Source organism: Panthera tigris, chromosome C1, assembly GCF_018350195.1.
Source record: "Panthera tigris isolate Pti1 chromosome C1, P.tigris_Pti1_mat1.1, whole genome shotgun sequence".
Taxonomy (NCBI): domain Eukaryota; kingdom Metazoa; phylum Chordata; class Mammalia; order Carnivora; family Felidae; genus Panthera; species Panthera tigris.
This window is the reverse complement of record NC_056667.1, coordinates 34,946,412-34,966,879: the sequence shown is the minus strand read 5'-3', so window position 1 is coordinate 34,966,879 and position 20,468 is coordinate 34,946,412. Positions and strand designations below refer to the sequence as shown.

Genomic DNA, 20,468 nt, shown 5'->3' with positions numbered 1-20,468 from the left:
TTTTCTTTTGCTAGAAGTAATCCTTCAGCAGACATCCTTGCCTTGCTCCTGAACTTAGGGGCAAAGCATTCAGTGTTTCACTATTAAGTATGTTAGCTGTAGATTTTTTTTTTCAATTAAGTTGGGGAAGTTCTTCTCTAGTCTTATTTTCCTGAGAGTTTTTATCATGGGTGCTGACTTTGTCAAATGCATATTCTGTACTGATTCATATAATAATGTGATTTTTCTTCTTTAAAGAGCCTATTTATTTGGAATATAAAATTGATTGATTTTTGGATACTGAACCAGCCTTGCATTCCTGGAATGAACCCTAATTGGTCATGGTGTATAATTCTTTTTACATGTTGCTGAATCCTAACTGCTAATATGTTGTTAAGGATATTTGCATCTATATTGATGGATGGATATTGATCTGTACTTTTCTTGTACTGCCACTGTGTGTTTTGGTATTAGGGTAATACTAACCTCATAAAATCAATTAGGACTTACTCCCTCCCTTTCTGTGTTCTAGAAATACAGAACTGTGTTCTATAAATATCAGTATACACTGCTGGTTTTCTTGTTTCTTTTTTTTAATTTTTATTTATTTTTGAGAGAGAGACAGAGCGTGAGCAGGGGAGGGGAGGGGAGAGAGGGAGACACAGAATCTGAAGCAGGCTTTAGGCTCTAGGCCTGATGTGGGGCTCAAATTCATGAATAGTGAGATCATGACCTGAGCTGAAGTTGGACGCTTAACCGACTGAGCCACCCAGGCGCCCCTATACACTGCTGGTTGATGGTGTTATTGAGTTCTTTATACTTGCTGATTTTTCTAGTTATTCTATACATTGTTGAGAGGGGGGTGTTGAGGTCTCCAACTATGATTGTAGAGCTCTCTTTTCAATGCTATCATTTTGCTTTACATATTTGGTAGGTCTCTTTTTCAGTGCATATACATAAATGTACATGTCCATGTACTATGTTTATGGATTACTATGTCTTCTTCGTGGATTTACCCTTTCATCATTATATAATATCCCTCTCCATCTCTGGTAACTTTCTTTGCTCTGAAGTCTACTTCATCTGATATTAATAGAGCTATTCCTGCTTTCCTTTGATTAGTACTTTCATGAAGTATCTTTTTCTTTTTCTTTTCGACCTGCTTATACTGTTTTATTTGAAGTGAAGGTCTTGGAGACAGTACATAGTTGAGTCATAGTGTATGGATTTATTTTTATTTAACCTGTTTAGATTTTATTGTGGATTGGAGTCTTTCATCATTTCTTGACAATTCTCAGTCATTGTCTCTTTAATGGTGCTGCCCTGTTCTTTCTCTTTTCTCTTTGCCCCTATTAGATAATCTCGCTCTATCCTTAGTCTTACTCTTCTTCCCCTCTTCCAGGTTACTAATTTTCTCTTCACCTGTGTCTACTCTGTTAAATGTGTACACGGAGTAATTACTTTTAGCTATTGTATTTTTAAAAAAATATTTATTTATTTTGTGGAGACCACAAACAGGGGAGGGACAAAGATAGGGGGACAGAGGATCCGAAGCAGGCTCTGTGCTGACAGGCTGAGAGCAGTGAGCCCAATATGGGGCTCAAACTCACAAATCATGAGATCATGACCTAAGCGGAAGTCAGCTCTCAACCAAGTGAGCCACCGAGGTGCCCCAGCTATTGTATTTTTAAATTTGAGAAATTCCATCTGGTTGTTTCTCAAATCTATTATGTCACTTTTTATAACTTCCTGTACCCTAAAGTTATTTGACAGATTTTTTTAACTGAGTTTTTGATAGGCTGAAGTCTTTGTGAGTCATTTTCTAGTCTACTCATCACTTATAGTGACTTCTTTGTGTGTATGGTTGTCTTATAGTTTGGGTTGGTCTTGTATTTGCAAAATTAATTGTAGGAAAAAAACTTCAGAGCTAGGAAGGAGATACTTTTTCCAGAGAGCATTTTCCTTTCTTTCTATCAGCCACCTGGGCACTAACAATTCTGAACCATCTTTATACAAGTTCAAGACTTGAGGGTTTCTGGACCACACAGGTGGTTGCACAATCTATGCAAGGTCATTTGAAGGCTGACTTACCTCTGGCTCATCCTTATCTTGAACACATTGTCTTCTGGGTCCTGGCTTAACGTATTTATACTTGAGGTATCATATTCCTACTGTGGGAAGGCCTTGAGTGCCTTTTCTCTCTCTTGCCATCTGATATTGCTTAGTTTCTTCAGGATCAGAAAATGGCCTCAGTTTTGATTGCTGGTCTTATCTTTCTGGGTTCTCACCTTCCCCTAGGTTTTGGTCTGGTAATTGCTCATTGTACTGCTCTTCATTGTTGTTTGGTTTTTTTGAGTAGACTCCATGCCTAATGTGGGACTTGAACTTACAACCCTGAGATCAAGAGTCACATGCTCTACTGACTGAGCCAACCAGGCTCCCTGTTCTTCATTGTTATTAAGAAGATTATAATTTTTTTCCTTTTGATATTTATGGTATGATGGGAAATAGATATTTGATTTTTGCCCCTGGTTACTAGCCCATAGCTTGTAAAATCCTTGGAATCTCCAGAGTGTACTTTATGTGTTAAATGAAATAATTGGTGACTGAGAGCCTCTAGATGGCATCAGGATGGGGGCTGATCAGTAGAAAGGCCAAGGCATGATTACAGGATTGGAATTTTCAGCTCAATCCCCTGACCTCTGGGGAGGGGAGAGGGCCTGGAAAGTGAGTTAATCACCAAGAACCAATCTAGTAACCGTGCCTATGTAATGAAACTTCCATAAGAACCCTAAGTGATAAGTTCAGAGAACTTCTGAATTGGTGAATGCATTGAGGTGTGTGGGGGTGTGTGACCGGAGCAGTCCCCCAACCCATACTTTGCCCTATACCTCTCTTCCATTCTCCTGTTCCTGAATTGTATCTTTTATAATACACTACTGGGGTGCCTGGGTGGCTCAGTTGGTTGGGCGTCCAACTCTTAATTTCGGCTCAGGTCATGATTTCATGGTCACGAGATGGAGCCCTGCCTTGAGCCCCGTGTCGAGCCCTGCATCGGGTTCTGCACTGGGCATGCAGCTTGCTTAAGATTCTCTCTCTCCCTCTCCCTCTGCTGCTACCCCAGTTGCATGCATTCTCTCTCTCTCTCTCTCTCAAAAAAAAAAAAAAAAAAAGAAAAGAAAAAAGAATATAATAGACTGCTAATAGTAAGCACAATGCTTTCCTGAGTTTTGTGAATTGTTCCAGCAAATGATTGAACCTGCAAAGGAGGAAGGGTGTGGGAGCCCCTTGGCTTTATAGCCAAGTTGGACAGAAGTATGGATAACCTGGGGACCTAATACTTGTGACTGGCATTTGAAGTGAGGGCAATCTTGTGGGGCTGAGCCCTTAAACCTGGGGAGTCTGAAGCTAACTCCAGATAGTTAGTGTCAGAATGGAATTGAATTGAAATGTAGGATACCCAATTGATGTCTGCAGAGGACAGGAGAATTGCTTAATGTGGAAACTCCCCTCCCCCCATTTGGTATCAGAAGTGTTGTAGTAAAAACAACTCAACATCAATCTCCCCAGAAGGGGAATTGATCCACATTTCCTAGCCTACCATTATCAGAAAAAAAGAGTCTTCTTCATCTGACTACTGCTACTTATTCTTCCAGACTCACCTCAGAAATTAGCTTTCAAGTAGCTTTCTCTGGCCTGTTCTCCCCCTGCCTCCACCCTGGACCACTCAGGAGTAGATGTCCTGCGTCTCTGGTCCTACAGCACCATTTTCTCACTGTGGAATATTGGCGTCATCCAGTAACAGTCTTTCCACTACTGTGAACTCCAGTGAACATATCTGAGGCATCTCTGCCTACCCAGAACCTCAAACCCATCCAGTCCGTGAATGTTGAAAAGAATTGACTGGATCCTGCATTCCTATGGCCTAATGACCACTCAGGTAATGGGAGCCTAGGACTGTGCTGGGAAACTGCCATTACCTGGTGGGAGATGGCCTCAGAGGAGGCTCTGCACTGGTCACTATGGCCCTTGTCCACCCTGAGCCATGGAAGTGTTCTTGGCTCTGCCTCTTCATAGGCTGGAGAGCCATGAAGCCATCCACCACGGCGCCATCCCTCTACCCCCATGGCCAACCGAGAGAGCTCTTTGAAGCCAGGACCTTATACTTGCTGGTGAGCCCAGAATTGAGCCACACATGCCATGAACACTCACTTCATATGAGACAGGTGTATGGAAAGGTGAAGGGATTGCGGCCCCTCCCACATAGTGGGGGACGAGGGGCAGCAGGTGAAGTAGCCAGGGACAGGGACTGCATGGATCTGCAGAGCACACAGAGCGGGTGTCTACACAAGGCTGCTTGCAGCTCTTGGAAGCTTTATTTGCTTAACTCCAAACATATGTTGCCTAACCATGAGCATGTGCTGGTGATTTATAATCTTGTCAGAAAACTGTCAGGGAGTCACCAACAGCACAGTGGCCTATTTACCCAGAAGCAGAGGCTGGGGAGGCAGCCAGCAGCCCCATGCTGTGTTTCATATGCCACACACTCTACTCTCCTGCCTGGTGCTGAGCATTTTCAGCTGCCAGTATCCCCAGAAGGAGGGGGCTGACCCCTGCACTCCAGGCCTCAGAGTGTCCTTGGGCAGGAAGGAGAACCAGTTTTGGCTGGTGGGTTAATCTAAAGAAAGGCACCAGTAAGGCATCTCCCACGCTGCCCTCATCTCAGATCCTGGGGGGCCTCCCATCCATTTACATTGCAGAGCCATGGGGCACACAGAGGCCCAGTCCTGAAGCCCCATGCAAAGCCAGTGTTGTCTTGGCCTGTTTTTCCCAATCACAGAACCAACGATTCACTCGCTAGCAGAAGACCTCTTAAGAACATCCCTGCTACCCCTTCTAGTGCAAAGCATTCTGAGGACAGACCTTCTGCAGTAGCCCCTTCTCTCTGGACCAACCTGACTCAGAAATAGCTGCTTCATTCAGAAACACTTCCAAGGACTGTCTAGCTTCTGCTTGCTTCTGGGCTTTCTCTTTCCTCCAGGTCTTCCAGGGTAGCCCTCACAATCCCATGGGCCCTCACTCTAGCCTCTGGTACTCAGATATGGTTTTAATTCAAAATCACAGAGACAGCAACACTATAGAGGGACAGGGACCAGCGCACTGACCCTCCCTGGCTTCCCCCACCCCACTCTCCCACTTGGACAAAAAATGTAGCCTGGGATGCCTCAGGCTGCTTGGCTAGTGCCTGAACACACCACCCCCCAAGTAGTTTTTACTTGTTCTCTTAGGGTTTGGTCCTGAAATTTTCTTCCTTCTTTTTAAATCAGTGGGGTTTGGGATCTGCATGGTTGGTTCCCCCCATACCTCACTCTGCTGGGCTCTGTCAGCCGCAGCACACTTTGCCTTAGTAGTTGTGCTCTTTCCAGGCCCGTGTGGGCAGCACCTTAGTGCCAGGACACCTGGGCAGAACACTTGCCTGTGTCTGAGAGAGTTCTATGTGTAGCAAGAAATGACTTGGCGAACATTCAGGGTGGCAATGAATGGATGAACATATTTTTATGAAATGTTTCTGCCCACGCAGGACCAAGTGCTCCAGGAGATAAATATCTGGTTCTGCCTATTCACTTTACCCTAAATTCTGAATCCTTCATTGCCAGTATATCTGCAATACTTGGAACTCTTTTGGAAAAAGGAAGATTTATTCACTGAATCATTTTTGATTGAGTTTTAAAATTCACAGCTGTCAATGTTTACACCTAAAGCAAAAGCGCCAGTCTCTGCCCAAATGTCTCCACAAGAACCACAGCCAGTTACAATTCTTTACACATGGGGCTAGTTCCTAAGCATGGCAGAGTCATTCAGAAAGCAAAGGACAACAGGGGATTACTGTCTTTGGCAGCTTTGCCTGAAGCCTGTGGTTCTGACAACATTTAACTGTCCTAAATTGGATCAGTCACTGATTTATTGATTCATTCATTCATCTAACAAAATATTCATTGAGCATCTTCTGTGTGCCAGCTCCCCTGTGCTAGGGCTAAGAGGAGGACTAAGACAGCATCCTTGCCCTCAGAGATGACACAGTCTAAGGTTGGGGCGGGGAGGGGGGATACCAGTAAGGAAACTGGCATGTATTATGTAGTTTTTTAAAAAAAAAATTTAATGTTTATTTATTTATGAGAGAGAGAGAGAGAGACGGAGCATGAGCAGGGGAGGGGTAGAGAAAGAATATGAAGCAGGTTCCAGGCTCTGAGCTGTCAGCATAGAGCCTAACGTGGGACTTGAACTCACGAACCGTGAGATCATGACCTGAGCTGAAGTCGGATGCTTAACCGACTGAGCCACCCAGGTGCCCCTATGATGTAGTTTTATAAGAGCCATGGGAACACAAAGGAAGCCAGGTTGGTGTGAGGGTATGTTGAGGAACTGGGGGCTAGAGAATCGGGAAAAGGCTTTCTTGGAGAAGGTGACATGTGAGCTGACAAAGTCTTGGGGTGAAGGGAGGGACTAGAATTATGAAGGTGGCAAAGTGCATGCCACTATTGTGGCCGGGCAAGCAGGGAGGTCTGCCTGACATGAAATGACGGCCCACGGAGTGAGAGCTAAGCCTGAGGAGGCAGGCTGGATTCCGAGGGCTTTGCATGTGCCAACCGCCCTATAGGACAGGTATTTTCTTGTCTTTCGTGTCAGAGGAAACTGACTTAAAAAGATTGAGCAGCTTGCCCAAGGCCCAACAGCTAATAAGTAGCAGAATGACTCTTTCGGATTCCAAAGCTCATATTCTTCACCACTAAGCTCCGCTACCTTGGCTCGGTGGAGGACTAGGAGAAAAGACTGTGTAGACACTGTGCTGGAAAGATGGAGATTGGTTTAGAGGTGAGACATATAAAGATATGAGTTACAGCAGTGGAGACAGAATGAAGAAGAGGGAGATTTGAACAATATTAAGGAGTTAAGAGTTGACTGGTCTTGTTAGAAGTTGGTTACAGGTGGGAAGCAGGAAGAAATGTTGATGACCTACATTTCCAGCCTTGGGTGCTTTTCACTGAGATTGAGGCCTTGGAGCTGGAATCTCAGGAGTCCAATTCTGAACTTGGTCAATGACATCCAAGGGGAGATGTTCAGAAGGCAAATGGGAACAATGGGGTGGAGCTCAGGAGAGCAGTGTGAGCTGGAGAGAGGTCACTCAACTGCTCTGCCCGTCTGCCACAAAATGGGAATAATAATTGTGCCTACCTCATCAGCTTGTTGTGAGGATTAATGAGTAGAGAGCTGGAGCAGTACCTAACATGGAGTAAATACCTTATAAAGGCTAGCCATTAGTGTGTCTATCATTATAGGCAGTAATTAAAACTGTGGGAGTAGATGAGGTACTACAGACAGAAAGAGAAGAGCAGGGGACCTGGGATTGAATCCTGAGAGAAATAGAAGGGAAGTTGCACCTAAGGGACTGGTGGAGGGATAGGAATATGCAAAGGAAGGACTGAGCAACCAGGAGAGTGTTGGGAGGGCGGGTGTCAGGGAAGGAAGAGATCAGAGTTTTCAGGGAGGAGGGTGGTGATCAGGAGCCATTGAGAGGTCATGCCCAGTGAGGCTGAGAAGCAGCTCTTCAGGGCCCAAGCTTTCATTTGACAAACCGGTTGGGTACACGTCAGCTACAGTGCTAGTGCTGACTGGAACAGCAGGAAACAAAACAGATGCAAGTAGCGGCCCACTGACACTCAAAGGAGACTTCAGTGCAGAAGGAGGGATTCCTCCAATCCAAGGAAGAACCACAGAACCCACAGCCTGTCAGCCCAGGAAGAAAGTTCCTGGATCACCTGTCTGATAGCTGAAGGAAGCCGGAACAAAATGACTTGCCCTGGAAGTCACAATGAGTAGGAGACAAGGTTGTAGCAGCGGGCTCAGTATTCTTTGGGCAGACGGAACCTTAGAAATGAATGGCATTGCACCTGGGAGCTGTGGAGATGGTGCGCAACTATTTCTAAGGCACTCAGCACTGAGGAAGTTTGCTTTACAATTCTTTGCTCCTAGAGCCCTGGGAAACCCAGGTCTCAGTTCTTTGTTTTCATTTTCATACGAGACTGCCACCTACTGGCCACATATGAGAAGTGTGCTTCAGTGGGCGTCCGAACACAAGTAGGCTTCATTTGCCAGCAAGTAAGTGTGAATACATTCAGCAAGTTGCTGTTGTGAGGAACTTATAACTCATAAGAAGCCAGTGTCAGGCATCTTCCTGACCAACCGCATTCTATCTCTTATTCCTATACATCTCACCACCTCTTTCACCACATCTCGTTCAAAACCCATTGTTGAAACACAGAAAACATATTTTACACACTATTTTCTTTTAAAAAACTCAGGCGAGGGCACCTGGGTGGCTCAGTTGGTTGAGAGACTGACTACGGGACTCTGGTTTCGGGTCAGGTCATGATCTGGCAGTTTGTGGGATTGAGACCCTCGTCAGGCTCTGTGCTGCCAGTGCGGCCTGCTTGGGATTCTCTCTTTTTCCCTCTCTCTGCCACCCCCAGCCCCTTGCGTACGTACGCTCTCTCTCAAAGATAAATAAACATTAAAAAAATGAAAAAGTCAGGCGAGAAAGCAGTTAATGTCATGTACTCTGGTGGTGTATGTACTGCCAAATTAAGAATTACTGTGGTGTGTCTTCTTTAGGCATCTGCTATTCTGGGCAAGGCTCACCAAGTCCAACCAGCCCATGCGCTGGTGCTTTGAACTGGCCCTGACACCCGAGGGGAGCACCACTGCCCGAGGTGCACAAGGGGAGACAGCGCCAGGCCAGGGCAGACACAGAGGCTTTGAGGGCTAGGCAAATCGGGCAAGTAGAAACAAGTTTTCCCAAGAACTTATTAAAAACAACAACAACAACAACAACAACAATCTATGGGAAACTATATAATAAAACTTAGGAACACTGAATAAAGTGTGGCAGTTGAAGTGCTCATATAATTTGGGGGAAATAATGCATCTTTTAAGAATATTCAGCAGATTTTTATGGTAAACTATCCATTAGTGTCAGAGTCTTGTGACTGTTCAGTGAAGCTGCACAGGATGGGTGGCCTCTTACGCAGCAGGAAAGGCTGAAACTCCTGCTACTGTGGGTTAGCTCAGAAAAGGAGAGCAAAGGCACAAGGTTCTATGGGGCAAAAAGTATAGTTTTAAAAATGAGACCGTATAGTATTTGCATGACCCTGTGAAGGGCATGAAGCTAAGAAAACATAATTATGTTTTATGGTAGTAATCATATTGTCTGTCCTCAGGTTTTTGACTATTTCTCAAAGTGGTAAAAATTTTACAAGTCTTTTTTCATAACACTGGAAGGACAGGATAGTGTGGTGGTGAGGATTTGGGCTCAGGGGTCATTCTGCCTGGGTGTGACCCACAACTTTCCCACTTATTATCTCTGAGACTTTGGGTGGGTTATTCAGTTGCTCTGTGCCTCAGTTTCTTCATGTAAACGGGGGATGATAATAGTACCTACTTCTCAGAATTGTTCTGAGGACTGTGTGACTTGATTGAAGAGCTTAAAACAGTGCCTGGCACACAGTCCTCACCAGTCCCTGGTAGCAATTACTAGTTACTATTATTGTTGTTATTACTCTTGTATCAGAGCTCTACCAGGGCAGGGACTTTGTTTCGTTTGTCACTAAACACTCAGTACCCAGCCTAGTGCCTGCTCTTTTGAATAAGTAAATGATTGAACAAAAAACTTAAATCATTTAAAAGTAAACCAACAAGGGGTGACTGGGTGGCTCAGTTGATTGAGCATACACCTCTTGATTTTGGCTCAGGTCATGATCCCAGGGTCCTGGTATCGAGCCCCATGTTGGGATCTGCACTGAGCATGGAGCCTGCTTGAGATTCTCTCTCTCTCTCTCTCTCTCTCTCTCTGCCCCTTTCTCCCTCATTCCCATCTCTAAAATAAAATAAAATAAAACAAAATAAAATAAAAGTGAATCAATAAAGGACACTATCAAGAAAATGAAAAGACAGCCATTCTAGTGGGAGAAACCATTCTAGTATCCAGAATATATAAAGAACTCTTACAACTCAACAGCAAAAAGACAAACAACCCGATTTTAAAAATGGGCAAAAGACTTGAGTAGATATTTCTCCAAGGAAGAAATATAAATGGCCAACAGGCGCTTGAAAAGATGTTCAATATCTTTAGTCATTAGGAAACTGCAAACCCAAACCACAAACCCAAACCACTCCACATGCATTAGGTTGACTATTAAAAAAAAAAAAAAGAAAAAGGAAAATGACAAGTGTTGGCAAAGATGTGGAGAAATTGGAACCTTCATACGTTGATGGTGGGAATGTAAACTGGTCCAGCTGCTGTGGAGAACAGTTTGACAGTTTCTTAAAAGGTTCAACAGAATTACCATATGACTTAGCAATTCTACCAGATATACACCCCAAAGAATTGAAAACAGGCACCAAAAATGTACATGTACATGCATGTTCATGGCAGCAGTATTCACAATAGCCAAAAGGGGGAGACAGCCCAGATGTCCATCAGTGGATGACTGGATAGACAAACTGTGGTATATACACACAATGAAATATCATTCAGCCATAAGAAAGAATGAAGTACTGATACATGTTTCCACATAGATGAGTCTTGAAAACATTATGCTAAGTGAAAGTAGCCAGATGCAAAAAGTCCCATGTTACATGATTCTGTTTATATGGAATATCTAGAACAGGCAAATCCATGGAGACAGAATGAAGAGTGGTGGTTTCCAGGGGCTGAGGGGAAGGAATGGGGAGCAAATACCTAATGGTACAGAGTGTCCTTTTGGGGGGATGAAAATATCTCAGAGCTAAATAGAGGTGGTGGTCACACAACAATGTGAATATACTGAAGACTACTGAATTGTTCATTTTAAATCGGTTAATTTTATGTTATGGGAATCTTACCTCAATTTTAAAAATGCCTTTATGGGGACACCTGGGTGGCTCAGTCTGTTAAGCGTCTGACTCTTGATTTCAGCTTAGGTCATGATCTCATGGTCATGAGATCAAGCCCTACATCAGGCCCCATGCTGATTGTGAAATTTGCTTGGGATTCTCTCTCTCCCTCTATGCTCCTCCCCACCCCACCTCAAATAAACATTAAAAAAAATGTCTTAATGAAGAAAAACGAAGTAAACCAAATCTGTGATCGATTTCTTTCTTTAAAAAAAAATTTTTTTTTTAATGTTTATTTATTTTTGAAGGAAAGAGAGACAGAGCATGAGCAGGGGAGGGGCAGAGAGAGAGAAGAGGGAGACACAGAATCCGAAACGGGCTCCAGGCTCCGAGCTGTCAGCACAGAGTCTGGTGCAGGGCCTGAACTCACAAACCGTGAGATCATGACCTGAGCCAAAGTCAGTCACTCAACTGACTGAGCCACCCAAGTGCCCCTGTGATTGATTTCTAAATAAACCATTCTCCTTAGTATTAGGAATCTTTGTAACTTCACAAAACCTAAGAAAAATTAACAATGAAGTTCTTGTCCACTGCCAGTCTTTCTCCAGGTCTCTGAGGGGCAGGGAAAGAGATTCAAAGACTTGTCTATGTCTGTCCTTTCACTTAGGCACTGTTTCTCTGAACTACATTTCTAGAAGATTCTACTTTGTTAGTGCAGTACAGTTTGCTCAGCCATTAACCCTGCTTTTGTATTTTGTGGCTGATAAGCTACACTTTAAACTTCACTACATGAAATATGATCATTTATTAGAAACTCAAATTAATCCTAGGTTCTAGGTCAATTAGGCAAAAATGTTATTCCCCAAGTAACCATTTTTCCAAATTCACAAACATTTCCATTTTACCATGAACTTGTTTCTTATGCCTGTGTTTGTTTTTCAGCAATTTTTATGAGATGGTATAGTGGTTTTAAAATATGTCCACAAAAGTTTTAGTATGTTTCCTCTCAAGGGGTGGAGCCCATTTCTTCTCCCCAGCTTCTAGTGAACAGGGTAAAACAGAAGGGACGGTGTACGACTTCTGAGGTTAGATTATAAAAGGTAGTGGGGCCTCCTCCTTGCACTCCCTCAGATCACTCACTCTGGGAGAAGCCAGCTGCCATGCTGTGAGGACATTAAAGCAGCTCAATGGAGACGCCCACATGGCGAAGACTTGAGGCTTCCTGTCAACAACCAGCTTTAACTTGCCAGGTCTGTGAGTGAGCCATGACGGAAGGGGGTCCTCTAGGCCCCATGGCGCCTTTGGATGACCATGGTTCCAGCTAACTGCTTGACTGCAACCTCATGAGATACCTGGAGCCAAAACCACTCAGTTAAGCTGTTCCCAGATTCCTGACCCACAAAAACTGTGTGAGATAATAAATGTTTATTTTTTAGCCACTAAGTTTTGAGATAATTTGTTATATAGCAATGGGTAATGGATAGAGATGGATGGATTTAGCAGTTTTCATAGATTTCTGCAAAGTGTGAATATAATGGCTTTCATTTTGTCTTCATAGTGGCATTTTATGGAATTCTCATTTGTCTCTGCCCAAGCTCTGTAGCTGCAGTGGCAGGGAGTGGGGGCAGGGAAGGGGGACCCCGTGGAGGAGCCTGCTGGAGGTCACCATACTGCATAGCCTACACTACCCACCCTTGAGAAGAGAGGATGGGGAGAGGTGGGACAAAGAAAGGGAGACCAAGGGCCAACAAAGGGCAGATGGGGGAACTGAGGGACAGAGAGAGTGTAAAATCTCTGAGAACTCTGAAGTTCCGGCCTCTCTCAGCTCTCTTAGGTCCCATTAATACAACCAATGCTTTAAACTTCACAAATATTTAAAGGAAACATGTCAGTAAATTGGGAATTTCGTGAACTGGGCACTCAGCAAATTGGTCATTCGGCCAATTGATTTTTGGCAAGCGTATATTTGGCAAATTAATTTACAATGAATGGTCTGCTTCTAATTAAGTCATACATAGTGATGTTCATAAGGTAATAATTTATTTGTAAAAGATGCTAATATATTTACACATACATATATTTCAAATTCCCAACAGAACTCATTAATTTATTCTTCTGCAAAACTTTCTATGACTTTGAAATTTCTCTTCTCTAGGAAGAGAGGCCAGTGAGAGAGTACTTCTGTGGCTTTAGACTGCTCGTCATGATTAAGTCCCTGCCTGCCACCAATTCCTGGAATAGCAATCCTCCCTGGGAGGAAACTGCCATTTTTCACTTCACAGAAGTCATAAATGGAGATAAATTCCAGGCAGGACCACTTTGAAGAAGGCCTCCCTTAATTTTAATTTTGGCTCTCTAATGTTAAATGGGATCATCATTAAAAGAAATTCTAAAATCTTAATTCTAGGAAAAAAAAACCCTTCAGAAATTAGTGGTCACCAGTACCCTTGCCATGGTTATTTCTACTTCAAAGTGAAGAACAGACAAGAATGGACAACCAGAATCCCCTGCAGTGAGGACTAGGAAACCATTCTTTGATGCACACATTTCCTCTGTCACTCTTTTGGGAGAAAAAGGTGCCATTGTGGAACCATACTAGACCCTGAGAGAAAAGGAGAAATCAGTAATACTAATCCGCACTAGCCTTTAGTTCCAGCTGTGGCCCCCAGCTGTCTTCCAGGTGAGGCCCCAGATAACATGGAGCAGAGATAATCCATCTCTGCTGTGTCCTGTTGTAATCTTTGACTTATGTAGTGTGAGAGTAAAACAGTGATAGTTTTGTGACATGAAATTTGGGGTGGTTTGTTACAAGCAACAGGTAACCAGGGCATCCACGCCCTGCTCCTGTGGCCTTACTATCTCCACCTTCCTCCAAGTACCACTTCTTTTTTCTCCCTCTCCAAACCTTCTTCCTTGGCCCTAGGAACTCTCAGGAAATAAAGGGTAATTTACTACACACAGCCTCCACTTAGCCACCTGGGCTGAAAAAACTAGGTATTTCATTCTATTTCCAATGTGATGCCTGTTCAGTATAAATTAGGGTATATACGATTCACCCCGTCTCCATTCATTCATTCAACAAATATTTGAGAGTCTACTTTTGCCAGTACAGTTCAGGCCCTAGGGATACAATGGTAAACATAGAAGAGGAACTCTCAGCTCTTTTGGAGCTGATTTTCTTACAGAGCACAGACATTAAACATGTAAACAAACAACCAAGGTGATTTCTAAAGGAGATAAGTGCAATGATGTGCTATGATGGAGAGAGCCTGACGTGGGTGGCAGGAGGGAATGGGGAAACTTTAGAGAGAGTGGGCAGAGGTGACATCTGAGCTGAAGTTTGAGAAGTTGTCCATCAATCCAAGGTCTGGGGGAAGAGCCTTCCAGAAGCTTTGCTGGCCATGACAGGTGTGTAGATTTTAGTGTAGGTGCAGTGGGAAGCTATTTTGAAATGATTGTTCTGGCTGCACTGGGAGGATGGGTTACAGGAGGCCGGAATGGAAGCAGACGTTAGCAAACAGGATGGTGGGTTAGCCTTGGGCGATCACGGGGTGGGGTTGGGGCGGACAAAGAAGGTAAGTAGGGAGAGAGCCAGATAGAACTTGGTAAGGGTGGGATGGGGTGGGAGGTGAGAGAAAGTGCAGATCATGGTACTGGTCTTACACTTTTTACCTGAACAGTTGGGTTGGTAGTGGCACCTTTTATTGAAAATAGGAGAAAGAAAAGGATTTGGGAAGAAAATCAAGTGTTCTGTTTTGGATATAAATTTCAGATGTCTGGGGAGGTTTCAGGGGAGAGATCAGGCCAAAGATACAGTCTGGTATCTGCATGTATAACATATTTGTGGTGCGTAAAGCCAGGGGACTAGACAAAATCACGCGAGCAGGAGGTGTTGGTAAAGAGATGAGAAGTAGGCTGACCTAACAGAGTGGTAGAGAAATTAGGAGAAAGTAGAAAAGCAAGCAGAGCAAACATGGCAGACCCAGCTGGCAGGAGAACAAGGAGAAGTGGTATCACAGAAACCCAGAGAAGAAAGCCAGATGCTTTGGGCCAATTGGGTCAATGGAAAAATGGGTAGCTGGAGGGGAACTTGGGGTCAAGGAGGGATATGCATCCTTAAACGCTATCATTTAATTTAATTTTGGGGGCAAGTCTTTTAAATCTCTTTTAATCCATAGATTACCAAGGAGGGGCTCTCTTTTAAAGATAAGAGATACAGGGGGTGCCTGAATGGCTCAGATGGTTAAGTGTCCAACTCTTGATTTCAGCTTGGGTCATGATTGTGCGGTTCATGGGATCAAGCCCCACATCAGGCTCTCTGCGCTGACAACAAGGAGCCTGCTTGGGATTTCTCTCTCCCTTCCCCACTTGTACTCTCTCTCTCAAAATAAATAAATAAACATTAAAAAAAAAAGATGGGGCATACAGATCATATTTGCATGTCAATGGAGATGATCCACCAGACAGAAAGAGAGAGGCTGTTGTGAGAAGGCTTTATGAATGTGCTTCAGAGAATAAGCAGAAGCAGAAGATGGGATGCTTGGGTGGCTCAGTCGGTTAAGTGACCAACTCTTGGTTTCAGCGGAGGTCATGATCTCATGGTGAGATCCACAGTGTGGAGCCTGCTTGGGATTCTCTCTCCTTCTCTCTCTGCCCTTTCCCTGCTTGTGCTGTCTGTCTCTCAAATAAGTAAATAAATAAACTTAAAAAAATTAAACTTAAAAAAATAAACTTAAGTAAAAATAAACTTAAAAAAACTTAAAAAATAGACCTAAAAAAAAAAAAAAAAAGAAGAAGCAGAAGAGCTGGCCTGTGGTAGGAGCAGGGACATTTGGTAGTAATGGGAAAGAGAACAGAGAATGAATAACGGGCCAGGCAGACTGGCAGATTTGGAGGTGGTGGGGGTGGAGTTCTCAATGAAAAAAGAGGTGAAGGTCTCACCTGGCTCCTGCACCACTGACAAGGGGAAAGAGTCACCAGGTCTCCTAAGCCTCTCCACCCTGTTTTCACTGGACTCTCCCTGAGAACTCCACTTTCCTTGTAGCCTTCTCAGGGGAAGGATGTTAACTACCCCTCCCATCATGGAAGGTAGAGTGAACATCCTCCTTAACCTCCTCCTTCCTTCTGAACCACTCATTTTTGTTTTTTTGTTTTTGTTTTTTGTTTTTTGTTTTGTCTGTTTGTTGAGAGAGAGAGACAGAGAGAGAGAGAGAGAGAAGGAGGGAGAGAGACAGTCCGAGAGAGAGAGAGAGAGAGAGAGAGAGAGAGAGAGTCGGGGAGGGGCAGAGGGAGGATCTTAAGCAGTCTCCACAGCCAGAACAGAGCTCGACATGGGGCTTGATCCCACGACCCAGAGATCATGACCTGAGCCAAAATCAAGAGTGGGACACTTAACCAACTGAGCCACTCAGTCGCCCCCCTGACTAAGCCACCCAGATGCCCTATGACCCATTAACTTTTCTCCTCAATACAAACACAAGCAACCCCCAGTACTTGGCATAGTACCTGGCACACCACGGATGTTCAATTAATATTTGTTTCTAAAAAACAAACGAACTCTGGCCCTTTTAAGGTTAGTCCATTCAACTATATCGCTTATTCCTCCTGGTTACTGGGTTCTCTAACCATGACTGTTGCCATCATCCTGGTCTTGTAATTTAGTGTTGTCCAACTCAGAGAAATTAATCTCTGATCCTCTCCAGTTGTCACTGTTAGGACCACATCTAAGACCTGTCAGACCTTCCCTCCCCCTGCCTTTGGAGGAGTCTCAGCGGGAGCTAACACTGTGTTCTCTTCCAGAACTTCCACTCCACCGATCACGTGGCATAGCTCCCCCTTGTGGACAACGCATATACATGCATATACATGCTCTATGTTCCCAGTTCCACCAAGACTATTTTGAAGTTCCTGGTAAAAAAGAATGATTCATTCATTCAACAGACATCTTGGGCACCTGTTATGAGTTTGGCATATTTGAAATTATCTCGAGGCTCACGGTTTTACTGTTATCACAGGAGCAGACATCAAACCAAAAAGGCAGTGAGAAAAATCTCATGTTTCTCCTGCCTCTGCCTCAGTGTGTATGTACAGTCTTCCCTCCCTCCCTCAACAGACATGCAACAAGGATCTACCCTATGCCAGAGACTGCACTGAGGAGATAAGGACAAAAGTGGTAAGAAGTGCACTGAAACTGTACACAGTGCATTCTAGAGATGACTGCTCCAGGGAAGGGGTGTACTGGAGGGCAGGAGGTGCAGGGTGGTACAAAGGAAGGAGGGCTGACATCTGGGCAGGGGTTGAAGGCAGGTGAGGGAAGGCCTTGGGAAAGAAATGCTTAAGCTAAGAAGTGATGATGAGTAGGAGTGGTCACATGAGTCAGGTGAAGGTGGTGGCGGGAAGGGAGGCTCAGTGCCACCCAGTCTGGTCCCCTTGGGCTGCTTGATTATGCTTCCTAACGTGATTCAACTGCCAGGTTACCCCCTTGCTCCAATGCAGCAACAACTCTCTGCTGCTGGGTTTGACCTTTACTCGGTTCCCTCCACTACCCCACACTTTACTGGCAACTCCTGCCAAGCTAGGAGACTCTCCTCCAGCTGGTAATGGATTTCAACATAGCATTACTTCTCAATTTACAAGGTCCATTTTCCCAGGCACACCTGCAGGGGTCAAACAAATATGAAATTGACAATGCTGCTGAAGGCAAAACTGACTGACATTTAGTTTCAACACGGCCTCCCCAAAATAAATGATATTGGAAGTCAGCGTCTGGACCTTTGTTGGTCTTCCCCAGGATCTCACATGCATAGTTGAACCCTGGTACACGCCTGCTCCTTCTGTCCCTCCCAGACTTCCTGGGTCTGGGGCTCCACCTGCCGAATCCTGATATGTCCTGATGTCCAGATCTTTCCTGCTTAATAGGTCTCTCTGTCCTGGCCTCCACAGCCCTGTTCATTCCCCCTTCCATATGCCATCTCATTCTCCATACTGAGGCAGTTCCCAGTCCTGTCCATTCTCTTTTCCCAGGGCCTGTTATTTGGCTAGACCAAGTACATTTTTTAAAAAATTTTTTAAAGATTTAAAAATTTTTTTAAAGTAATCTCTACACCCAACATGGGGCTTGAACCCACAACCTCAAGATCAAGAGTCACATGCTCCACTGACTGAGCCAGCCAGGCACCCCCAGACCAGCACATTCTTACTTTGTTATCTGAACAACCTGAAAGGCCTCCCAACTGTCCTCGAGCCTCGGGAGCCTTCTGTGGCTCTGACCTACTGAGCACACCACCACTCAGGTAACATTCCTGAGACAGTGCTTTCCCTCTGCCACTCCCCTGTTCACGGCTCACTTTTCAATGGCTCTGTGCTGCCTACTGGAGAGAGTACCTGCTACTCTTCCATCTGGCTTTCAAGGTGCTCATCAATCTGGTCCTAGCCTACCTTTCTAGATCTTTCTGGACTGAGACCTCTATCAAACTTCCACTAAATTATCTGTCACTCCTCAGATACATCTTGTATATCCCTACGTCTGGGACTTCTTTTATACCATTCCCCTTTCCAGAATGCCCTGCTCTTCTCCTTTCTACCTTCCCAGATCCTTCCCATTCTCCAAGGCTCAGCTCAAATACCACCTTCTCAGCAAACCCTTCTTTGATCCCTCCTGTTGAAAACAGAATTTTCTTTCTTTGAACCACTCTAGGAACAGGGAAGGAAACAACATCCTGTAAACACCTACTATGGGCTCATGTTAAAAGCATACATTTTAGGGGCACCTACGTGGCTCAGTCAGTTAAGTGTCTGACGTCGGCTCAGGTCATGTGTTGTGGTCCATGGGTTCGAGCCCCACATCTGGCTCTGTGCTGAGAGCCAGCTCTGTGCTCCAGCTCAGAGCCTGGAACCCGCTTTGGATTCTGTGTCTCCATCTCTAGCTGCCCTTCCCCCACTCTCTCTTTCTCTCTCTCTCTCAAAAATAAATTAACCTTAAAAAAATTAAAAAGCATACACTTTGCAGTCAGATCTGGTTTGAATCTAGTTAGTTGCATAACCTTGGGAAGCATACTTAATATCTCTGTGCTTTGATGCTTTAGCTTGAAAAACATAACAATACTTACCTCCACCATTTATTCATTTGAACATTTGAAACCTAATATGTGCCAGGCTCTGTACTCTTGTGGTTCTTTTGAGAATTAAATGAAAGGATGCATGGAAAGTGGCTAGCACATAGGTGTACTGAATACATGAAAACTTAATACTACCACCATCCAGTTTAGTTTCTTAGGAGAGGGACAGTCCCCCAGGTGACTTCTGTTTAGTGGGGAAGTACTACATAAGACTGAGAACCAGAGCCAGCTCTTCACCCAGGCAGGTCCTAGCAAATGTTAAAGCATCATGTGGCTGATTCAAAGTATAGAAAGTGGCTGTCATTTTCTGGCTGATCAGATCGAACCAGCATCTTCCATCTGCTGAGGTTACCCAGGATACTTAACATGGTTCCTGTGACTAAGAGAAAACTCTATGTATGTATGTATGTATTTGAGTGAGAGCAGGGGAGGGGCAGACAGAGGGGGACAGAGGATCCAAAGCAGGCTCTGCACTGACAGGCTGATTGCAAAGAGCCCGATGTGGGGCTCAAACTCAAGAACCGTAAGATCATGACCTGAGCAAATGCTCAACCAGACTGAACTATCCAGGTGCTCCATGACTAAGAGAAAACTCTCAAGAGTGAATCTGTCTGGGGGCGCCTGCGTGGCTCAGTCGGTTGGGCGTCCGACTTCAGCTCAGGTCAGGTCATGATCCACGTTGGGCTCTGTGCTGACAGCTTGGAGCCTGGAGCCAGCTTCGGATTCTGTGTCTCCTCTCTCTGCCCCTCCCCCACTCACACTCTATCTCTCAAAAATGAATAAATATTAAAAGAAAATTTGAAGAGCAAACCTGTCTAGCTCTCACGGTGACTATAATGTGTGAGTGGGAGCAGACCCGGACGCCTCCCCTACCTTCATACTGCACTTCCAGGTGCATCGTGCGCAGTACCTTCAGCACGCAGTCCACAATGCTGGGGTGTGTGGTCCCAACGATCGACTGACAAGATAGACAACAGGACAAACTAGTTACTCTTTAGATCTAGTACACCTGGAAGAAATGAAAAGCGGACTTCCCAGACAGCTAGGCAGCCTGGCTGAGTGGGGAGAGGGAGGGGAGTGGTGAGTCAGCGGGCCTTGGCCCCCGCACCATCAAGTACATTTCTTTTCCAGGGGAGGGACAGATGGGCATCCAAGAGTCAGACTGAAGCGTCTGCTGAGGTGACCACAGACCCCTCTAGCTCAGGAGGTGTTCAGTTGGGGTTAGCTGGCCACCTGCTAGAGGTGTGGGGACAAGCCTCCCCCCTTGCTGGGGGGAGGGTGGGCACAGGCTGGGGAGAGTGGCACTGATCCAGGATCCTATATCTTCTCTCCCTCATGAACCTCACCCAACAGGGGAACTGCTCCTTTCTACCTCTTCAACCTTTATCTGTGCATCACTTCCTGTCCATTAGCATGAAACACCCTCAAGTTCACCCAGATTGC

The 20,468-nt window shown here is 44.8% G+C and overlaps 1 protein-coding gene across 5 annotated transcripts in view; it reads right to left on the bottom strand.

Annotated features, from left to right (window-relative positions):
• The window catches only part of ARMH1 (armadillo like helical domain containing 1), a 36,714-nt gene that overhangs the window by 5,036 nt on the left and 11,210 nt on the right, over positions 1 to 20,468 (bottom strand). For all 5 annotated transcript variants that reach the window (XR_006221343.1, XM_042996902.1, XM_042996903.1 and 2 more), the window contains one exon: positions 19,899 to 19,983. Coding sequence is in view for 4 of the 5 variants with exons in the window: in XM_042996902.1 (XP_042852836.1) it covers positions 19,899 to 19,983 (85 nt within the window). In the remaining variant the exon portion in view is untranslated. The remainder of the gene's footprint in view (positions 1 to 19,898; positions 19,984 to 20,468) is intronic.